Genomic DNA, 17,045 nt, shown 5'->3' with positions numbered 1-17,045 from the left:
GTCACAACACACCTTTGGTTTAACAGCTTAGGCTTGCTTTCTTCCTTCCTTCCCTCCCCTAATTGTCCAGGGTACCCCTACCAGTGCATTAGAGTAACCCCTTTTCTGACCCTGAACCCCCCAGCAGGACACCAGCCCCACACCAGGCGGCTCGCACGCACCCCCTTACAACCGCAGCCCCACACGCATGCGCACACACGCCCCTAGCCAGGTAGCCCCTGCAAAGATGGGGTGACGGGCCCAGAAGGGCACCTGGGCCAGCAGGGGGACAGACTGCCCATCTTCAGAGGTGGTGGTCCTGTGGCAGGAACCCTCTCCAGCCCTGAAGGAAATCTACTCCCTGAATACACCCTTGGAGGAAGGGGCAGGACCCGCAAGAAGGAATTGTGACCTTGGGAGAAAGCAGAATGACCCAGAGACCCGCTTTGAGAGAAAACACCAGAGAATGTGGGTGACAGTAGATGTGGAGGGCAGGAGGAGCAGAGAGGGCCACCCCCCCACACCTGGCCCATTCATGCACTCCCAGAAAGCATCCCTCGGGGGGGCTCCCACTGTCCACCAGAGCCTGCTGCCCTCAGACCCCAGAACAATCTTTCCACTTTCATGTCCTTCCCCCCTCACCTTGGTGACACACGCAGGGCCCGGTGAATAGAGGACGTTTAATATTTCTGTGCTGGTCAAACAGAACACAGGTGGGGAGTACATGGAGGGGGCGGAGGGCCCCCTGCCTCTCAGGAGGGGTGGCTTGTGAAGGGGTGTATGTGGGGGGAGGGGTTTGGGAAATAGTCCAAGGAGTCTTCTCAGCAAAGGGGCCTGGCCTGGGTTATCATGAGCATCCAACACACCCAGTCCTTGGCCCAAGTTGGGGTCCCCCATAGGGGGTCTGTGGAGTCTCACTTTTTTTCCCCAGCTCCTCTGCTGGGATCCACACTCCCAGTGTGATGGGGGACTTGGTCCTTGCGAGGGGTCTGGAGAGCCCCCAGGAAGAAGCCCAGGGTGGGGACTAGGGCTTGAGGTCCACTGCCCGAGGACAGGGGAACCCCTTGGGGTGCTGAGGGCAGTGCACCTCCTTCCTTCCGCCCTCTTGCCTTCCTCCGGGCTGGCCAAGAGTAGAGTGGGGGTGAGCAGGGCCCCTAGCCTCTACTGAGTCCCAGGGTCCTCGGGGGTGGGGTGGAGGAAGGGTGGAGAGAGGGTCTGGGCCACCAACAGACACTGTAAACTTTGGTTTAAAACAATAACTTAAGTGGAGGGAGGGCTTCCAGCCTGGGGCCAAGGTCGGGGAGCAAGGAGGAGGAGGGGGTGCAGGAGGCGACAAAGGAAAAAGCCAACAAAAAGTTTTGGTTTTTGCTTCCGGCATAAGAAAGGTCTTTGGTCATCGGTTTAACTGGGGGGGGGGTGGGGGGGTCAGGGAGGGGTGCGGAGGAAGGGTGAGGGAGGACTACAATGGGGGACCTGTAGGCTGGGGGTGACCCATCAGGGTCACAGCAGCCACCTGCCCCTCAAGCCTGGTTTCAGCCCGGCCTCTCCTGGGACAGAGGCAGGATGCTTCGGGTGGCTCTGGCAGCACCTCTGAGCCCAACTCCAGCCTCAAGGGCCCCGCAGCTGCCTTCCGCAGCTCCCCCTCCCATTAGTACACCCAGCACAGACCCTGTCAGTAGGCCAGCGCTGGGCCTCTTCCTCTGTTGCGGGGGTGGCGGAAGCTGAGGAGCACCCCGTGAAGGGGGCAGAGGCCCAGTTCAGCTTGGGTTCTGTCTCAGATCAAGGGCAGGGTCCGACCCAGGCAGCCTTGCTCCCACCGACCCCCACGGTGCACACAACTTGCCCCGCCCCAGCTGTGGCCTTGGAGTAGGCACAGAGGAGGGAGCCGGTTTCTTCTGGGGATGGTCTGAAACTTCAGCACCCCTCCCCATGCCCTAGGCCAGGGCAGGGGCGGGAGTTGGGGGGCAGCGGGGAGACTTCACAGTACGGAAAAGAAGGTGGAAGGGAGCACAAATTGGGAAAGTGGGAGGCCTCTGGCCAGAAAACACTGCCAGAGCCAGGTGCGAGGGGCCCTGGGTTTGAGAGGGGTGGCTTAGCCCCGCCTGCGGGTCTCCACGGCGCTGAGGGGCCCTGTAGGGGAGAGCTGGTGGGGGAGGAGGGCCCTGCTGCTGCTGGTGGTTGGGGGGAGGCGGTATTCGGATGTAGGGGAGGGTGAGGAAGGGTCTGGGCCCTCCGAGTCCTCTACCGGCCCCAGACCAGGGGTTGTGTGTCCCCTCGGGGGCGGGACCGTCCCTGCCCCCGAGCGTCTGTCAGTCAGGTCACATGGGGAGTTACTGGCCCAGCCCCCCCATCTGAGTCCTGGAAGTGCCTTGAGGTTTGGGCGGGGCTGAGGAGTGGGGGAAGGTGGAGCCTGGGTTCCGGAGGGAGGGGTCTCACCCCTGCCCAGCCTGCCCCTAGGGCCCTTAGGACAGTTCCTCTCCTGGCAGCTCCTCCTCCAGGTCCCTGTCTTCAGGCGGCCCCGCGGTGCTGGGGTTGGGGGGACCCAGGGGAGGGCCCGGCCGCCTGTCTTCCTCCGCCTCGGCTGGCTCCTCTTTCACCTGCACCTGGTGGCTGTGACGGAAGGGATTGTGTGGGCACCTCAGGGGCCTTCCCCTGTCCCTCAAACATCCAGAATTTGGGGGTGCAGTGGGGGTATTCCCAGGTTGCCTCCCCAGGACCGCATCATCCCTGAGCCCCTGGGGCCTGATGTCTTCCGTCTGATCTCCGCAGGAGCTCTCCTCTGAGGAAGGGGGAGGTTGGGAAGGACAGAGGTGGTCTCCGTAGGCAGGAGAGGAGATGAAACAGTAGAGAGGAGGAAGGAGAAGAGGAAGAAAGCTGCGGGAAGGAGGCCAATAAAAAGAGGGGAGAGGGAGGAGAATAAGAAGGGAGAGAGAGCGAGGTCACTTGTCCTGGGAAGACAGGTGTGTGTACGTGGGGGGGGGTGTGTGATAAGATGGGGATCCCACCTGCAGGGACATCTGGGGGGCACTGGGATGGGGGCTCCATGCCGCATGCTCACCTGTACTGGGGTGGGGAGAGGCGAGGGGGGCTGCTGCTGCCGTTGCTGGGCAGCGGCTCCACGGGGGCGCCCATGTCTTCGTGGCTGAGGGGCAGGAGGCTGCTGGCAGAGCCCGGGTTCAGCATGCCAGGGCTGTTGAGGAGGGGGAAGCTGCTCTCGGCCAGGGCAGCCTGGAGGGCACAGGGTTGGTCCACTGAGCCAGCTCCACTTGGCCCAGTGGGTCCCTGCCCCACCCCCACCCAGCCTCCTGGAGTCTCTGAACCCTGCCCTCTGGAGGCCAGATCATGACCCTGACCTGCTGCCTCCCAGCCTCCCTGTGGGAGCCTGGGCCTGACCTATCCCTTAGGGGGCAGGCAGAGAACCCCTCCCCAGCCAAGACTGGCAAACCAGGGAACAGGGCCCCAATGGTTATGCCAACCTCCCTCTTTGCTCTCTGCTGTGTCCGAATCCAGCCTTGACAGCGGAGGTGGGGGCTGAGCCCTGAGTGGGGCCAGGGCACATGGGTGGGATTCAAGTCACCCAGAGTGGTCTTCACCCTCCTGCCCCTCCTTGGGCAGATGGGTTCTTGGCAGGGGAGAGTGGGGGAGGGTCAGGATGTGGGGGCGCCGGACAGCCAGGGGTCAAGACCGAGGGAGCACTCACCTGATAGCTGGCGTTAAGTGCTCCGTAACTGAGGCCCGAGATCATGTTCTTGACCAGGGTGGGGCTCCTGGAAGACAAAGAAGGCACTGTTTGGTTCCTTCACTCACTTACTCCCCCTTCACAGTGCAGCCGTACAAGGCCCTGCTCATGCCAGGCACCATTCCATTCCTGAACCTAGGAGGCCAGAGTAAGGTCAGCACTACCTCTAAGTCCTATTCAAGCCTCAGGCTGATGGGGCGCTGCATGGAGGGACAGCCCCCTTCACAGCTCCCAGGCTGAGGCTCCCTGGGGCTCTGGGGCAGGTGCAGCGTCTCGGAGCTGGCAAGGGGGAACACGGATCCTTCCCCATGCTGGTCTTCACATCATGCTACCCCAGCGGGGTTTCTCTGCTGTTTCCAGGGTCCAAATGGTCGAAGCTAGAGCCCAGATAGACCCACATCTGTAATACCCACGTTATTTTGCCATCCTGAATTCTGGGACATCTAATAGCCATGCGCGCCGCTGGTCCCCGTGTGCTCCACGCCAAAGACTTTTCTGCCTGGGAACGTGTCCAGGAGTTGGGTCAGGTAAACCAGTGGCTCAAGGCTGTCCCTCTACCATAATGATGAATCCCCTTTCCCCATTTACAAAGCATCTAAGAGAGGTCAAGGAACTGGCCCAAGGTCACACAGCCAGTGAGAAGCAGAGGTGCACGGGAAGCCAGAGCTTCTAGCTGGCATCAGCTCATGTCCCAACTCTGGCCACGGGTACTTTGGGCCTCTTTCTCTGGTCCCAGGCCCCCAGGCTCCTTTCCTCAGTCAGAAATAGGGACAGATCACCTGCCCCTTCCTGTCACTTCTGGATTCTGGGCTCCCCTGCGCTCCTCCATCCCACTTCTCCCCACTCCACCTCCAAAGGAGGAAGGACTGGGTACACAGGCGAGTCCTGGAGAGAATGGGGGAAGTGCCTCGGTCCATGATGCAGGTGGGTGCCTCTGCTCAGGGCTGGGCCTACATACCCTGTCATCTTTGGCGGCCTCCGCTTCTGATACTCGCGCTCGTCCACAGTCCACACGGCACCCTTGACGTTCTCCACGCGCACAAAGCACTTGTGCAGGCTGAGGTTGTGTCGCACAGCGTTCTGGGGGTGCGATGACGGCACGTGCTCAGAGGCAGCCTGCTCGGCCCCTTCCCTGCACCGGCAAGCACACGCCGGCAAGCATACGGGGATGTCCCCGCCCCACCGCAGCCCCACCACTTCCCACCTCCCCAGGCCCAAGGCCACGCAGGCTGCCGAGGGGGAGGAGTCCCCCTGCCTCTCTCCTGCCCTCGACCCAGGGGCTGCCAAGGTCTTCACTGCAGAGAGCCCATTCTATGATTGGCTCCCCTCCTCCCTGCCCTGTTTCGGAAAACTCTGTCTACCAACTGAACACTATCCGGGTAGGAATCATTTGTTTTCCCAGCAGCACTGATCAGGCACACACACAGCTGTCACTCGGGGCCCCTGGTCACCGTGGGCCTGCACTCGGGCCCTGGGGCCTGTTAGCTTAGGTGCATGCAGCATTCCCACGAGGCTTTACAAGTTTTGGAAATAAATCAGGAACCCTCGCTGCAACCGTCTTCAGCCTCTAGGAGTGTGGGAGCCATGGCTTTGAGAATAGTTTAAGAGCAGGAGGCATACAGCAGGCCTCACATACACACTTGTTGAAATAAACCGGGAGAAAGAAGAGCATGGATTTGGTAGCTGCGAGGCAGGGAGAGGAGAGAAAAGAGGAAAAGTCACCTTGTCGCTCCCACCTCCTCCTGGCGGGGTGACTTCAGGAATTGAGGCCATCTGAATTGTAGGACACTTGGGTGAGGGGGGGTGGCTTGGCCCCAACCGCCCCCCCCGGGGGGCCTAGATGAGGGCCCGAGCCCACTCACTCCATGTCCCTCAGTCCTGTCCCCGTACTCTCCTCTCTCAGCTTCACCACCGCCCCCCACCCATCCCTGTCCCTGTTACCTGTCCTCCCGCAGCCCCCCCCCCCCCCGCCTTGTCCCCATCCTTGTCTCCTCTTTACATTTCTAAACGGGGAAGAAAGCCGGCAGGGCGGGCAGCCCGTGCCCCTGGAGATCCCCTCTCCCTCTCTCCCTTCCAACTCTTGCCACTTGCAACTGGCCCGATTTCATTACCAATTTTAATTTGCCTCTAATTAAATCCTGTGTATTTTTCCGACTCGCTTGCTAATCCACGAGGGAGGCGGGCGGCTGGAGTGGAATCTCTTGGAGCGATAATTACAAAGGGCCTAATCACGCCGGGGCTCCTGCCTCGGAATAAATTTGCCCGCATTACGGGGCTCCGATCCTCCGCTTTGCAAATGAGAATGACCCCAATTTCCGAGGATGGCCTCACCGGGGCTTTTTTCCCTCATTTCGAAGCCTGATTCGTGATGAGAGACTAATTCGTTACGCTGAAACATTAACGGCAATTTAAGGGGTCTGGCGGGGGCTGCGTAAACAAAAGGACGGGCCCACAACATGGGCCCTGGGAGGGGATGGACACAGGGGGAGGGCTGGGGGGACCATCAGCTTGGCAGATGGCAGCTCTGTCCCTGGATGAACAGCAGCTGGCCTGGCCCATGCCGGCTCCCGACCTTTCTGCCCCGGTCCGAAGTGGACAGCATCTCAGGGTGGGGGCCAGGGAGAGTGAAAGAGGGAGAATGGGAAGAGGAGGAGGAGTTGAGGAGAAGAGGGACCTCAAGGGGCAGATATATGTGTGGCTGGTGGAAGTCGAACAGTTCGGTGTAGACAGGGTACATTTCCCCAGGAACATGAATGTAGCTTGGCTGCAAAAGTCCTGAAGGTCAAAGTGGACCTCAAGCTAAGAGAGATTCTGCTGTGCCACAGGGAGGGGAGGATACAGGCAGTGCCCAAAGTGGCAGAAACAGCAGCCATGCGCTGCTCACTAGGAAGGTCACCTGCTCGTTCAGCTGGTGTTGCGCTAGGACTTATATGAAGCGAGGGGACGAGGAGGTGAAGACCCCGGGAGTGTGAGACCACTGGGATGATCCTGGCTGGGCAACCATGGAAGGCCAAAGGAGCTCGGCTAAACGGGAGGGATTTCAAGACGGTCCTTGAGGGGTTTAAGGAAGTCACCTAAACCAGCTTCTCCTGATGCCGGAGAAAGTAGAGAACAGGAAAGGAGGGTAGGGGGGTGAGGGACACTATGCCCCTGAGCAGGAAGCTGTCTAATGGAAATGAGGTTCTCTACTCTCACCCCTACAGGTAAAGGATTAACCTGCATTATGAAGATAAACATTAGATAACAATCATTAACGACCCTTTATGTCTGTATAGGACTCTATCTTCTAAAACCTGGTATCCAAACAGTCCTGGAGGCTGGAGACTGGACTTGGTGGTCCCAACAAGGCCCTGCCAGCTCAGGGAGAGGGCAGGACTGTGGTTGGCAGGAAATGACATCACTCAGAGCCAATCAGAGCCGCCGTCCCAGCCTCCAAGCCTCTTTCCCCAGCTTTGAGAATTGGGCAAGCAGGGATATGGAAGGTCACGGGATATGGAAGTCTCTCCTGCTGCGGTTAGCACGTTTTGGGGCTAGAGGAGACTGGGCCCTATGCAGACCCCACCCAGTTGGGCACTGGTGGGGAGGGGGCCTCGGTGACACTTGTTGAAAGCTGGCCGCTGGTGGGGAGGTAGCTGTCTGGCTGCAGCTTCTGAGCTGGCCAGCAGGGGGACTCAAGAGCCAGGGATCCAATTAAGGTTGTGAGCTAAGGACGCCTTCCCCACCTCTAACCTTCCCCGCAGGGCGCCAACACTCCCTTCCCCTTCCCTCCACCCCCTCCCAATTTAGATATCACTTTCCACTCTGCTGCACAGACACTAATATTCTCACCCATCAGACAGACAGATACACACACATCCCTCCCATCTTGGCTATGGGAAAATGAATGGCTGAGTGCCCCAGTCCACATCTCCGTGTCCCATTTTTTAGGGTCCCTTCCTTCCCTGCCTCTGGTCCCCTGAGAGAACTCTATGGCTGAAGGTGCTGAAATGACTAATTGGATGGAGACAATTATCTTCCTTCCGCCATGGCAGAGCTGGGGAGAGGGCGGGGGTGCCCGTGGTTATGTCCCAGCACGCAGTCCACAGGTCTCGTTCGGCTGTCCCTGTGTCTACACCTGCACACGGCCCACCCCACCCCTGGCTCCAGAACAGGCACCTTTAGCCAAGGTACCCAGACCCTTAGGGCCTCTGGAGCGTGTCACCCCAAGCCTCCCTAACAGGCTGGGGCTGTTAACTACTAACTCCTGGAGGCCTACTTTGTGGGGCCTATCGGGGGGCACTCCAGGGAAGAGGAGGATTTCTTGCCAGAAAGCAGGCAGCACGAAGCTGGAAAGAAGGGGCTATTAAGGGGCAGTTAGAGAACATTCCATAGCCCATGCTGAGGTGGGGGTGGCGGGACCTATGGTACAGCCCAGGCCCTGCTGGGGCCATTTCTGCAGAACTGACCCTCTTAGGGGACGAAATGTGATGCGGCCTTGGTGCCAAGGGGATGAGGAGATGTTTGAGGGTGACTGGGTCCCTTGGCAAGGAGGAGGGAGCATGCCTCACCTTCCAGGTGGCAGTGTTTCTCCGGAAATAGGCGAACATTCTGGTGAACCAGTTATAGATCTCATTCAGGGTCAGCTGCCTGTCGGGGGTTTCCAGAATGGCCTGTGGGCCAGAGAGAAGCAAAGGGACCCTCAGTCTGAGCCTTCAAGGGTCACAGGCCTGTGCTCTCTCCCTCCTGCCTGGCCCGACTCCCACCCTGAAAACAGAAGACGTCCACTACAGACGCTCGTGGACAGGACTGGTGGGTGTTGTCCATCCCCTGAGTGGGGCAGGCTGCTTCCGGGCTAGGAAACAGGAGCTGTGAGGGCTATGCATTTGTGCAAGGAGCACGTGAATTCCTTCTGGAGGGCAACTGGTGTCAAGGGGCCCCACTCTGGAGTGAAAATGAAGTAGTATTCTTGGGAGAGAGATAGCCACAGGGTGGGGGCTATTTACAATTTATCCTGATTTTGGCAAAGGGCTCCCTAAGCACAAGGTGGGGTGTGTGTGCTTATAGGAGGGTACCTGTGAGGATGTGTGCGCCTGCTGGGGGGTCACAGCAAGAGGACATCTGTGAAGATGTCTATTCATAAGAATGTTACGTGAGTATCAAGGACATGAATGAACAGAGGGGTGTGTGTATGTGACAGAGAGAGAGAGGGTTGGTGGGGAGGAAGGGAGGGGGAGGGAGCGGCAGGCAGGCAGGTGGCAACCAACTGAGAGTGACCCTGAGTCTATCAGAAAACAGTCTCCCAGGAGGGTGTGTACAAGGGAATGAGAGAATGAACTGGCGGAGTGGGTGTAAGCAGCAAAAACCCAGAGAGACACCCACACGAATGGCAGAGACTCAGACGGAGCCTGGGTGAGAGGCCGTACAGCCAGGAAGAAGCCCGAGAGAGAGGACAGGTGCAGGAGGGGCTATCTCTACTCTGGCCCCACGACTCTTGTGGAGGCTGAGACTCCGAGATGGGGGTTCAGCCTGGGTGCCCCCCCATCTACTTCCATGCTCACCTGACGGATGAGGGAGGCGTAGGTGAAGGGAGGCCTGACATCGGCGTTCTTGTAGAACTCATGATTCTGGGCCAGCTCTGGGGAAGAGAGGCAGAGGGTGGGGTCGCCGGATGGGGGATCCAGCTTGGGGGGGAATCGACTCTCCTGGCAGTCCTTACCTGAGGAGATGGGGGAGCAGAACTTGTCACTGCTCCTCCGGCGGGCGGGGCCCCCGCTGTGCAGGGAGGCAGAGCTGAGGCCGGGGGGCCGTAGAGGGGTGACGGGGGCAGCGGCCGAGGTCGGGGGGTGCACGAGACCATCTGGGAACGAGTCTGCTGCGGAGACGGTCACCTTGGAGAATGAGGAGGAGCTGGGGACTGGGTTCAGCTGTGAGCAACGGGGAGGGTGCTGAGCCCAGCGCCCAGGGTGGGGGTGCCAGGGGTCCTGGGAGGGTGGCAGGGAGGGGAGAGTCACTCACGGGCTGGTTGAAGGGCTTGGGCTCGGAGGGCCGCATGTGCAGGTGGGCCATCATGGCCTGCAGCCTCTCGCTCTCCTTGGCGAGCTGTGGAGAGGCGCGAGTGAGCCGGGGCTGAGCCCCCAAGGGATCCGGTCCACTTCCTCCTCCGCATCCCGCCTCTCCCCAACCAGACACCCAAGAAAACCCCTCTCCCACCACTCCTCTCCTTCACACATCAGCCTCTGGCTCCCTCTGTCCCCTGCTCCTAGAAGGCCTCGGCTCTGCTCCATCCCCTGCTACCCTCGAGGCCAGGGCCTAGGCCTGCCGGCCCCGATGAAGGCCTCACCACTTCTCCTCAGGACCGTGAGTCCCAGACTCGAGCTACAGGTCAGGGGCCCCCTCGCTAACAACACATGCTTTTTCTCCTCCTCCAAGGCAGAGGCTGTGGTTGAACAACACCCAAGCTCAGTGGCACTTGTGTGTGAGAGGGGCCTCGCGCCATGAATGGAAACACAGGAATGGATGAATGATTCATTCACCCCCATTCATAAATTCAATAGGTCTTTCACAACTACCCTCTCAGGGCAGGGCGCTCTGCTAGGTGCCAGAGGGAAATGGGTAAATGTCCCTGACTCTGCCTGCTGGACTGCTCTGAGTACTACATGCTACAGGGTATAAACTCAGAGGCCAGACCGCTGTGCTTCTGACCCCGACTCGGCAACCCGCTGGGGTGAGTGACCAGAGCAACAAGTCACTTCACCTCTCCAGGCCTCAGTTTTCCATATCTATAAAGTGGGGATGAGAACAGCAGCTGCCGTATATGGCTGTTTAGAGGATTCCCGGAGTTCTACAGGTAAAGTATTTAAGTCAGCACCAAGTAAGGGCTCCATATATTAGCTGTTGGCATTTTTATGGTTTTTATATGGACACTGCTCTTCTGGGACTCCTGGCAGATATACCACAACCCCCACCTCCCACCTTGGCTTGCTCCTGGGACTCTAACTACAATCACCTCATGGCCTTGGCACTTAGGAGCAAGAAAGCTTAAGACGACGCCTTTCCGCAAGGCCCTCTAAAGCCCTCCTGGGATGTCAGTGCTGAGGGTGGGGCCAGGCCTGGATCCCCCGCACCCCCGCCCCCGCCACTGAGCATCCTCAGAGCTGCACCTGGATCTCCAGCTGCTGGACCACCTGCATCTGCACCCGGCACTGGGCTGTGCTCCGGTCATCCAGGGCGTGCTCTGTGTTGAGGTGTCTTTGGGGCAGGAGGGGGCAGAGAAGACACAGTTGGCCCCATTTTGCCTGTGGCCACCACCCTCCCATCCCATGCTCCCATCCCGTGCTCCCAGCCCACCCACGGCCTGGAAAGCAGACAGACCAAGAGATACAAAGGGAAAGAGGTGGGAAGAAAAAAAAAAAAACAAAAACGGGGCAACAGGGCAACCAAGGAAGCCGCCTTCTCGTCAGCCTCCTTTGATGTCTTTGCTAAAATCCCAGCTACAGAGAGATCTAATTGCAAATGAACTAATTAAGTAAACCTCTGACGAAGCGTGAAAACAATTTGTTTGACCCTGATGCTGCAAGGGTCTGGGAGACAGCGGAGTTAATCAGTCAGTGACAGAGCCTGGCACGGCAGTGGCAGCTGGTCGCCTCCCGCCCTGCCTGTCCACCGGCCTTCCGGCCTGTCACCAGGCCGTCAGTCTCTTGGGCTGAGTCTGGGGGAAGTAGGGGAGGGCTATGGGGGGGCGTCCTCTCCTGCTCCTCACACCCCTGCACTGAGGGGCTCTGACAGCCTGGGTATGGGGTTGACTGAGGCTGTGGGCCCCTGCAAATACAGATGGGGGGCTGGGGATCAGGGAGCTGGTGGGGGCAGGGAAAGAGCTAGGCTAGGCGCCCCGGAGGGGAGGACAGCAGGACAGCTGGTGGCTGAGGTCCAAAGAGGGGCAAGCTAGGTGGCCGGCTGGGGGGCGGGATGAAGGGCCCTGTGCAAAGTCTGCTGCGGTGGGGGGGGTGGCGAATGGAGGGTTGGGGTGACACCTACTTGATAAACTGGCCCAGGTCTTCACACAGGGTCTCACAGCCTGGCCACTTACACTCTCCGTGTCCATAGAGGGGGTGGGAGCCTGGCGTCTCCTCGTGGGAGGAGCTAGGAGAGCAAGAGAGAGGCAGCAGTCAGGGACCCTGGAGACCCCAACGGCCCTGGGTCCAGCTCGGCCAGGCTCCCCTGCTGGTGAAGTTTCTGTCCCTCACATGGGTTTCCCAGAGGCTGAGAACAATGCTGTGTGCCCTGGGAGAGGGGTAAATTCCGGGTCCACGAGCTCCGCCTCCCCCCTCCCTGTCCCTCACCCAGGGGTGCCATCCCTCAGGGAGCAGGGCCGCCCCCAGGCAGGTGTGCAGCGCCCTCTCCCGGCCTGGGCCCCGCACCTGTCTCTCCGAGGCGTGAGCACAGTGGGCTGTCCGTTGGGCAGGGTGTGGTGGGAGAGGGAGGGTGAGACTTTGGGGGGGGCGGCAAACGAGGTAGCGGTGGTGGCTGAGCCGGTGAGGTCCAGCCCCTCCTGCTTGACGCTGTCCTCGGCGGGCTGCCCGGGGGCACCCTCGCCCTTCCACAGCTGGGGCAGGTCCGTCGGGCACACGGCTGCTGCGGGAGAGAGAGGTGGGAGGCTGGCAGGCTCCCAGGCGCCCATGGAACGGGGTGGGGTGGGGGAGGTCTGGGCTGGGGGGCACTCACCTTGCGGGAGGGTCTGGAGGGGCCCTGAGGCTTGGCCGGGCTGCAGGCTGACCAGCCCCTGTCTCTGCAGGTTGAGCAGATGCTGCTGCTGCAACTGTTGCATTTGCAGGAGCTGCTGCTGGAAGGCCAGCTGCTTGTTCCCCAGGGCCTGGTGGGGGGCCCGAGGGGACGGGCCGAGAGGGGTACCATCAGCCTCGGGCACTCCCTCCGGCCCCCACCCCGCGGCCACCCCCTCCCAGGGTCTATCAGCCCCTGGAGCTGTCGTAGTGGCGTCTGCCGCTGCAGCCTCTCTGCTCCCGGCCCAGCTTCCATAGGGCTGCATGCCTCCTCGCAGTAAACACACGCATGCACGCACGCACGCACGCACGCGCGCAAACACACACAGCAGACCCAGACGCTCAGCACGACGCCCTCCCTGCTCCCGCCCCCCTCCTTCCGCCTCGGCTCCCCCGCACCGCAGCTGTGCTCGCCTGGAAAAGGAGGGGGGGGCCTCTCATCACAATGATCGATGAGCTTGTCAGGCTCCGGGGGCCACTCCCGCCTGGCGGGCACCCTTCCCACATGCGCGGGTGCCCCCCTCCTGCGCCGAGGAGGGGGCCTACCCCCTCCAGCTCCTCTCCTCTCCTGCTTCTTAGACACAGGGAATCAAAGAGTCTGACGGGACTTTAAAAGATCCGCATCAGCTGGTCATCGGGACCCAGGCCTGGGGAAGAGTCGCATCTCTACTGCTCAGGCGCACACTTGCTCGCCTGCTCACTGTAGGTCTGGAGCTCCGCTCTCTCTCTGTCTCCCGCCAGCCCCCACCCCCACCCCCCAGCCAGTCAGTTCTTCACACAGGCACCCACAAGTCGGCCCATCAGCAAGTCTTTTCTAAGCCCCAGGAGCCAATCTTGTGCTGGGTGCTCGGGAGGCAGGGACGTCTCTGCCTGGCCCCCTGCCCTGGGGGTGCAGTGGTGGGCTAGCTATTCAGTAAAGCCAGCCTAGAGAAAATGCAGGGAAGGCAACAAGGATGAGACCTTGAGGGGGAGGCTGAGGGCATTGGGAAATGACTGGGCGTCAGCAGGGCAGCCTTCTGGGAAGAAGCCACCCAGGACTTGGCTGTGGTTAGGCCCACAGGAGGGAGGCACATGTCTGGGACATGGAGGGGGAGCCTGGGGGGGGGGGGCAGGCTCAGGGGGCACGTGGCCCAGGCGAGGCCGGGGAATTCTCTGGAGGGGAAGGGCCTGATATTACAAGAAGTGGCAGAGGTTGGGGCAGGGTTGGGGGGAGCAGTGCAAGGGGTTTACTGAGGGACCAGAACCCAGGGGTGGGGGAGGGTGTGTGGCGGGCTGAGGTACTAAGTCACTAAGAGACAAGTGGGTAGGAAAGGACCTGACAACAAGGCAGCTGGTCATGAGCAAGGGATACCGGAGGTCCGTCCTCACTAATCTGACAACACAAGGCAAGGAGGAAGGATGAAGTGGGGACGAGGGCAGCTGGAGAAATGTGCACCCCCAGTTCCCATTCCCCCCTGCCCCATAATTTCCTCCCGGCGCTCCCTGATCTGTCTCCTATGCCCGCAAGGCAGTTCTCTCCTGGCCACTGTGGGGCTCCCAGCCTCCGGCCAGGAGGGGCCCGGGGCAGCAGTCCTTTGAGGGGGCACGTCAGGCCCCTTACCTCTTTGGGTTGCTGCTTCCCAGCCTGCTGTTGGGTGAGAAGCTGTAAGTGGAGCTGTTCTTGCTGCTTCTTGTAGTACTCCTGCAGCTGGGTGGGAGGTGGAGGGGGGCAGGGGTGCGAGTGGGTTACCACGGGCCGGGGACTGCGGACCCCAGAACAGCCCTGGCCCTGTTGTGACGGGGCTCCTGGAGGCAGAAGTAGGGAGTCTCACTGGGGTGGTGAAAGAGACACCCCACGGGGAGATGCCTGCTCTCCTCAGTCTGCTCTGAGGGTCCCCAGCAGGGCCTGGGTGGAGAGGGAGCAGAGCAGGGCCGGGGGCGGGGGGGGGGGGGTGAAGGGGTGGGGGCTTCGCCCCACAGCTCTGAGCCTGCCCTGCCTCTCCGTGGGTCTCCTGAATCCATTGCAGCAAGGTGCCGGGATATTCCAGGACTCTGCCCTTCCCTGGGGTTCTGGATATAGAGGAGGGCCGGTGAGACAGGGAGCATGGGGGTGCCACTGCAGGAGAGGCCTGACCCCTGACCTCTCCCCAGCTGCCCTGGAGGAATGCAGATCCATCCAGCCTGAGCTATCTCTCGGGTTTCTTGGGGTGGGGAGGGGGGGGTTGGCCAGCAGTGATGTTGGCAGTAAACAGGGTGGGAGATGGGAGGCCACAGAGCCTCCACCGCCCCACCCTCCTCTCTCCCACCTCCCAGCTGCCCTGGGGCCAGACTCACCTGCTGCAGCATGAGCGCCTGTTGCTGCTGGAGCAAGGCCTGCAGCTGTGGGGGCGACAGGATCTGCTGCATCTGTTGGGGGGTAAGCATCTGCGGCGACATCATGGCCACCGACACAGGCACCTGTGGGATTGGGCCCCGTTAGCCTGCTCCTCTCACTCCCACCCACAGTATGGCCATGAGGACCAGAGGGAGACCGCTGGGTTCAAATTCGGGCTCTGCCACCTACGTGCCGTGTGTCTTTGGACAAGTGATTTATCTCCCTGTTCTCCATTCCCTTGTCTCTGAAGGGCAAGTAAAAACAGCGCCCACTTCTTAGGGCTCTCATGAAGATGAGTGAGCCGAAATTTCAAACAGAGCCCGGCACACAGCAGGTGCCCGGGGGCGGGGGGCTGTTATCGCAGGAGGCACTATGTCCAGGGACACCAGTCGTAGAACCCATATCCATGCTTAGCAGGCGTTCTCCCTTAGGGATGGGGATGGGCAACACCTAGCCATTCTCGGTTTTAGCTCAGTATGTTCCAAGAGCGCGATGTCCACGGTGGGCCTGGCCGGAGGGCAGTCTGCGGCCCCCACAGCATGAGGACCTGGACTCTGGTTCCGATCGCACACACATCACATACCCTGGCATGGCCATTGGCAGGGCATACACATAGCCAGAGCTGACCCAGGGAGGGCCCGCCACGGCGTACGTAGGTGTTGTCGAGTCAAAGTGGGCTGGAAAGAACACCAAGCAGGGAGCCAGGACGTGGGCTGCTACTTCTACCTCTGGGAGGAATTTGCTGTGTGCCCTCCAGGCAAGTCACTTGCAGCCACTTCTGGGGTGTTAGTTTCCTCAAACGCTAAACCGGGAACTGAACCAGTGGAGATGACGCCTTCCGGCAGGAACAGGCAGCATTCTCAGAGTGGAGGACCTCTCCATGCCGTGCCCTGGCTTAAGCCTCTGGAGGAGGCTCAAGAGAACCTAGCTACCAGCTAACAGGTTCCTGGAAAAGCACTAACATCATTCTTTTCTCTGCCCCACCTTCCTGAAATCCCCGGGCTTTGGGGTAGTCATCGCCAGGGAGGCCCAAGTAGTAAGGCTGTCTTGTCCCACTGTTCTGGCAGGACGGGTGCCCTGATGAGGCTCAGAGCCCAGCTGGTCTCACCTCCCCTCCCGCTGCCAAGCTCTAGAAGCACCCCATCCCCACCCCCTACCATTTCCCACACACAGCAGGCACTCACTGAGCGTTTACTCCCCTGAACTGAAAAACCTATCCCAGCAGCTCAGAGGCCCCTTTGGCAGCCCCAGGGTGGGGAGGGAGGGGTCCAGGCAGCCCAGGCAGGGAGGAGTATCCTGCAGGGACTTGTCTGGGCAGGATGTGACAGGTTATGTCCTCAAGGGACTGGTGACCCCTGTCACCTCCCCCCACCTCAGCCTCATGGGTAGGGCAGGGGAGGAGGAGCTGGTGGGGAGGGAGGGGGAGAAGGACTCAGCCTCAAGCCACCAATTAGGGAATCCCCAGGAAGAGGAGTGGCACAGGAGGTATAGTGGATCCAGGGACATGGGGGAAGTCCCAGGGCTCCCAATTCTTCTTACACCTCACCCCAATAACTGGTGGCTGAGCCATCTCTGTGCCAACAGCCCTAGGGACACACCCTAGCTCTTTAGTGGGGAATGCTGTGTGTGAAGGAAGGCCCCCGGGGCCTCTACAGAGGAGCCTTAAGTGGCAGGGCTGGGATTCAAGCCCGGGTCTGTGAACTCCACGGCTCCTGGTGTTTCCCGTGTCCACACTGCTTTCCCTACCTCGGAGCAGATCTTGAGGAAGGTTAGGAAGTGTGGGTGGAAACTGAATTATCCAAGGAGCAGAGGGGTCGAGGAGGCTGAAGAGCCAAAGGCCAACCTCCCTTTGTACAACTGTACCTGGAGGAGAGCCTAGAAAGCCAGGCCGTGGGGGTCTTGTGGTCCTCACTCTTGGAGGAGCCTGGGCGAGGGGGGCAGCCAGTGGCACAGACCCACACCCTTTGCGGAGGCAGCCTGGGTCCCTTGCTGGGTGCCCGTGAGGCTGGGAGGCTGCTCAGCCGTCCTTTTCTTTCCTCCTCCCTCGGGGGTGCCCACCATGGTGGCAGGGAGCTCAGAGTCCTGGATTTCTGAGTCAGGTGACCTAGGCTCTTGTTCCTGAGGCTAACAATTCTTTAAAATCACTTCACCTGCCTCACCTTTTCCACCCAGACCTCTAATTGCTAATTAAGTGCCTTTAGGCACTCTGCTAAATCTT

At 60.4% G+C, this 17,045-nt stretch overlaps 1 protein-coding gene across 8 annotated transcripts in view; it reads right to left on the bottom strand.

Moving 5' to 3' along the window:
* Window positions 1-757: 757 nt before the first annotated feature.
* The window catches only part of FOXP4 (forkhead box P4), a 51,432-nt gene continuing 35,144 nt past the window's right edge, over window positions 758-17,045 (bottom strand). Inside the window, exons 4-17 of one of the 8 annotated variants that reach the window (XM_046005283.1) lie at window positions 14,788-14,859; window positions 14,075-14,155; window positions 12,419-12,566; window positions 12,115-12,328; window positions 11,732-11,836; window positions 10,858-10,945; window positions 9,713-9,796; window positions 9,414-9,621; window positions 9,256-9,332; window positions 8,266-8,367; window positions 4,677-4,798; window positions 3,680-3,746; window positions 3,038-3,207; window positions 758-2,589 (exon numbers count right to left, since the gene is read on the bottom strand). In XM_046005283.1, coding sequence (XP_045861239.1) covers window positions 2,442-2,589; window positions 3,038-3,207; window positions 3,680-3,746; window positions 4,677-4,798; window positions 8,266-8,367; window positions 9,256-9,332; window positions 9,414-9,621; window positions 9,713-9,796; window positions 10,858-10,945; window positions 11,732-11,836; window positions 12,115-12,328; window positions 12,419-12,566; window positions 14,075-14,155; window positions 14,788-14,859 — 1,686 coding nt within the window. In that variant the 3' untranslated portion in view covers window positions 758-2,441. Of the gene's footprint in view, window positions 2,590-3,037; window positions 3,208-3,679; window positions 3,747-4,676; window positions 4,799-8,265; window positions 8,368-9,255; window positions 9,333-9,413; window positions 9,622-9,712; window positions 9,797-10,857; window positions 10,946-11,731; window positions 11,837-12,114; window positions 12,329-12,418; window positions 12,567-14,074; window positions 14,162-14,787; window positions 14,911-17,045 lie in introns of all 8 variants that reach the window. The other 7 variants (XM_046005282.1, XM_046005278.1, XM_046005279.1 and 4 more) reach the window with 7 other exon arrangements.

Source organism: Meles meles, chromosome 5 (genome assembly GCF_922984935.1).
Source record: "Meles meles chromosome 5, mMelMel3.1 paternal haplotype, whole genome shotgun sequence".
NCBI lineage: Eukaryota > Metazoa > Chordata > Mammalia > Carnivora > Mustelidae > Meles > Meles meles.
The sequence above is the reverse complement of the archived record's forward strand: the minus strand, read 5'-3'. Positions and strand labels throughout refer to the sequence as shown.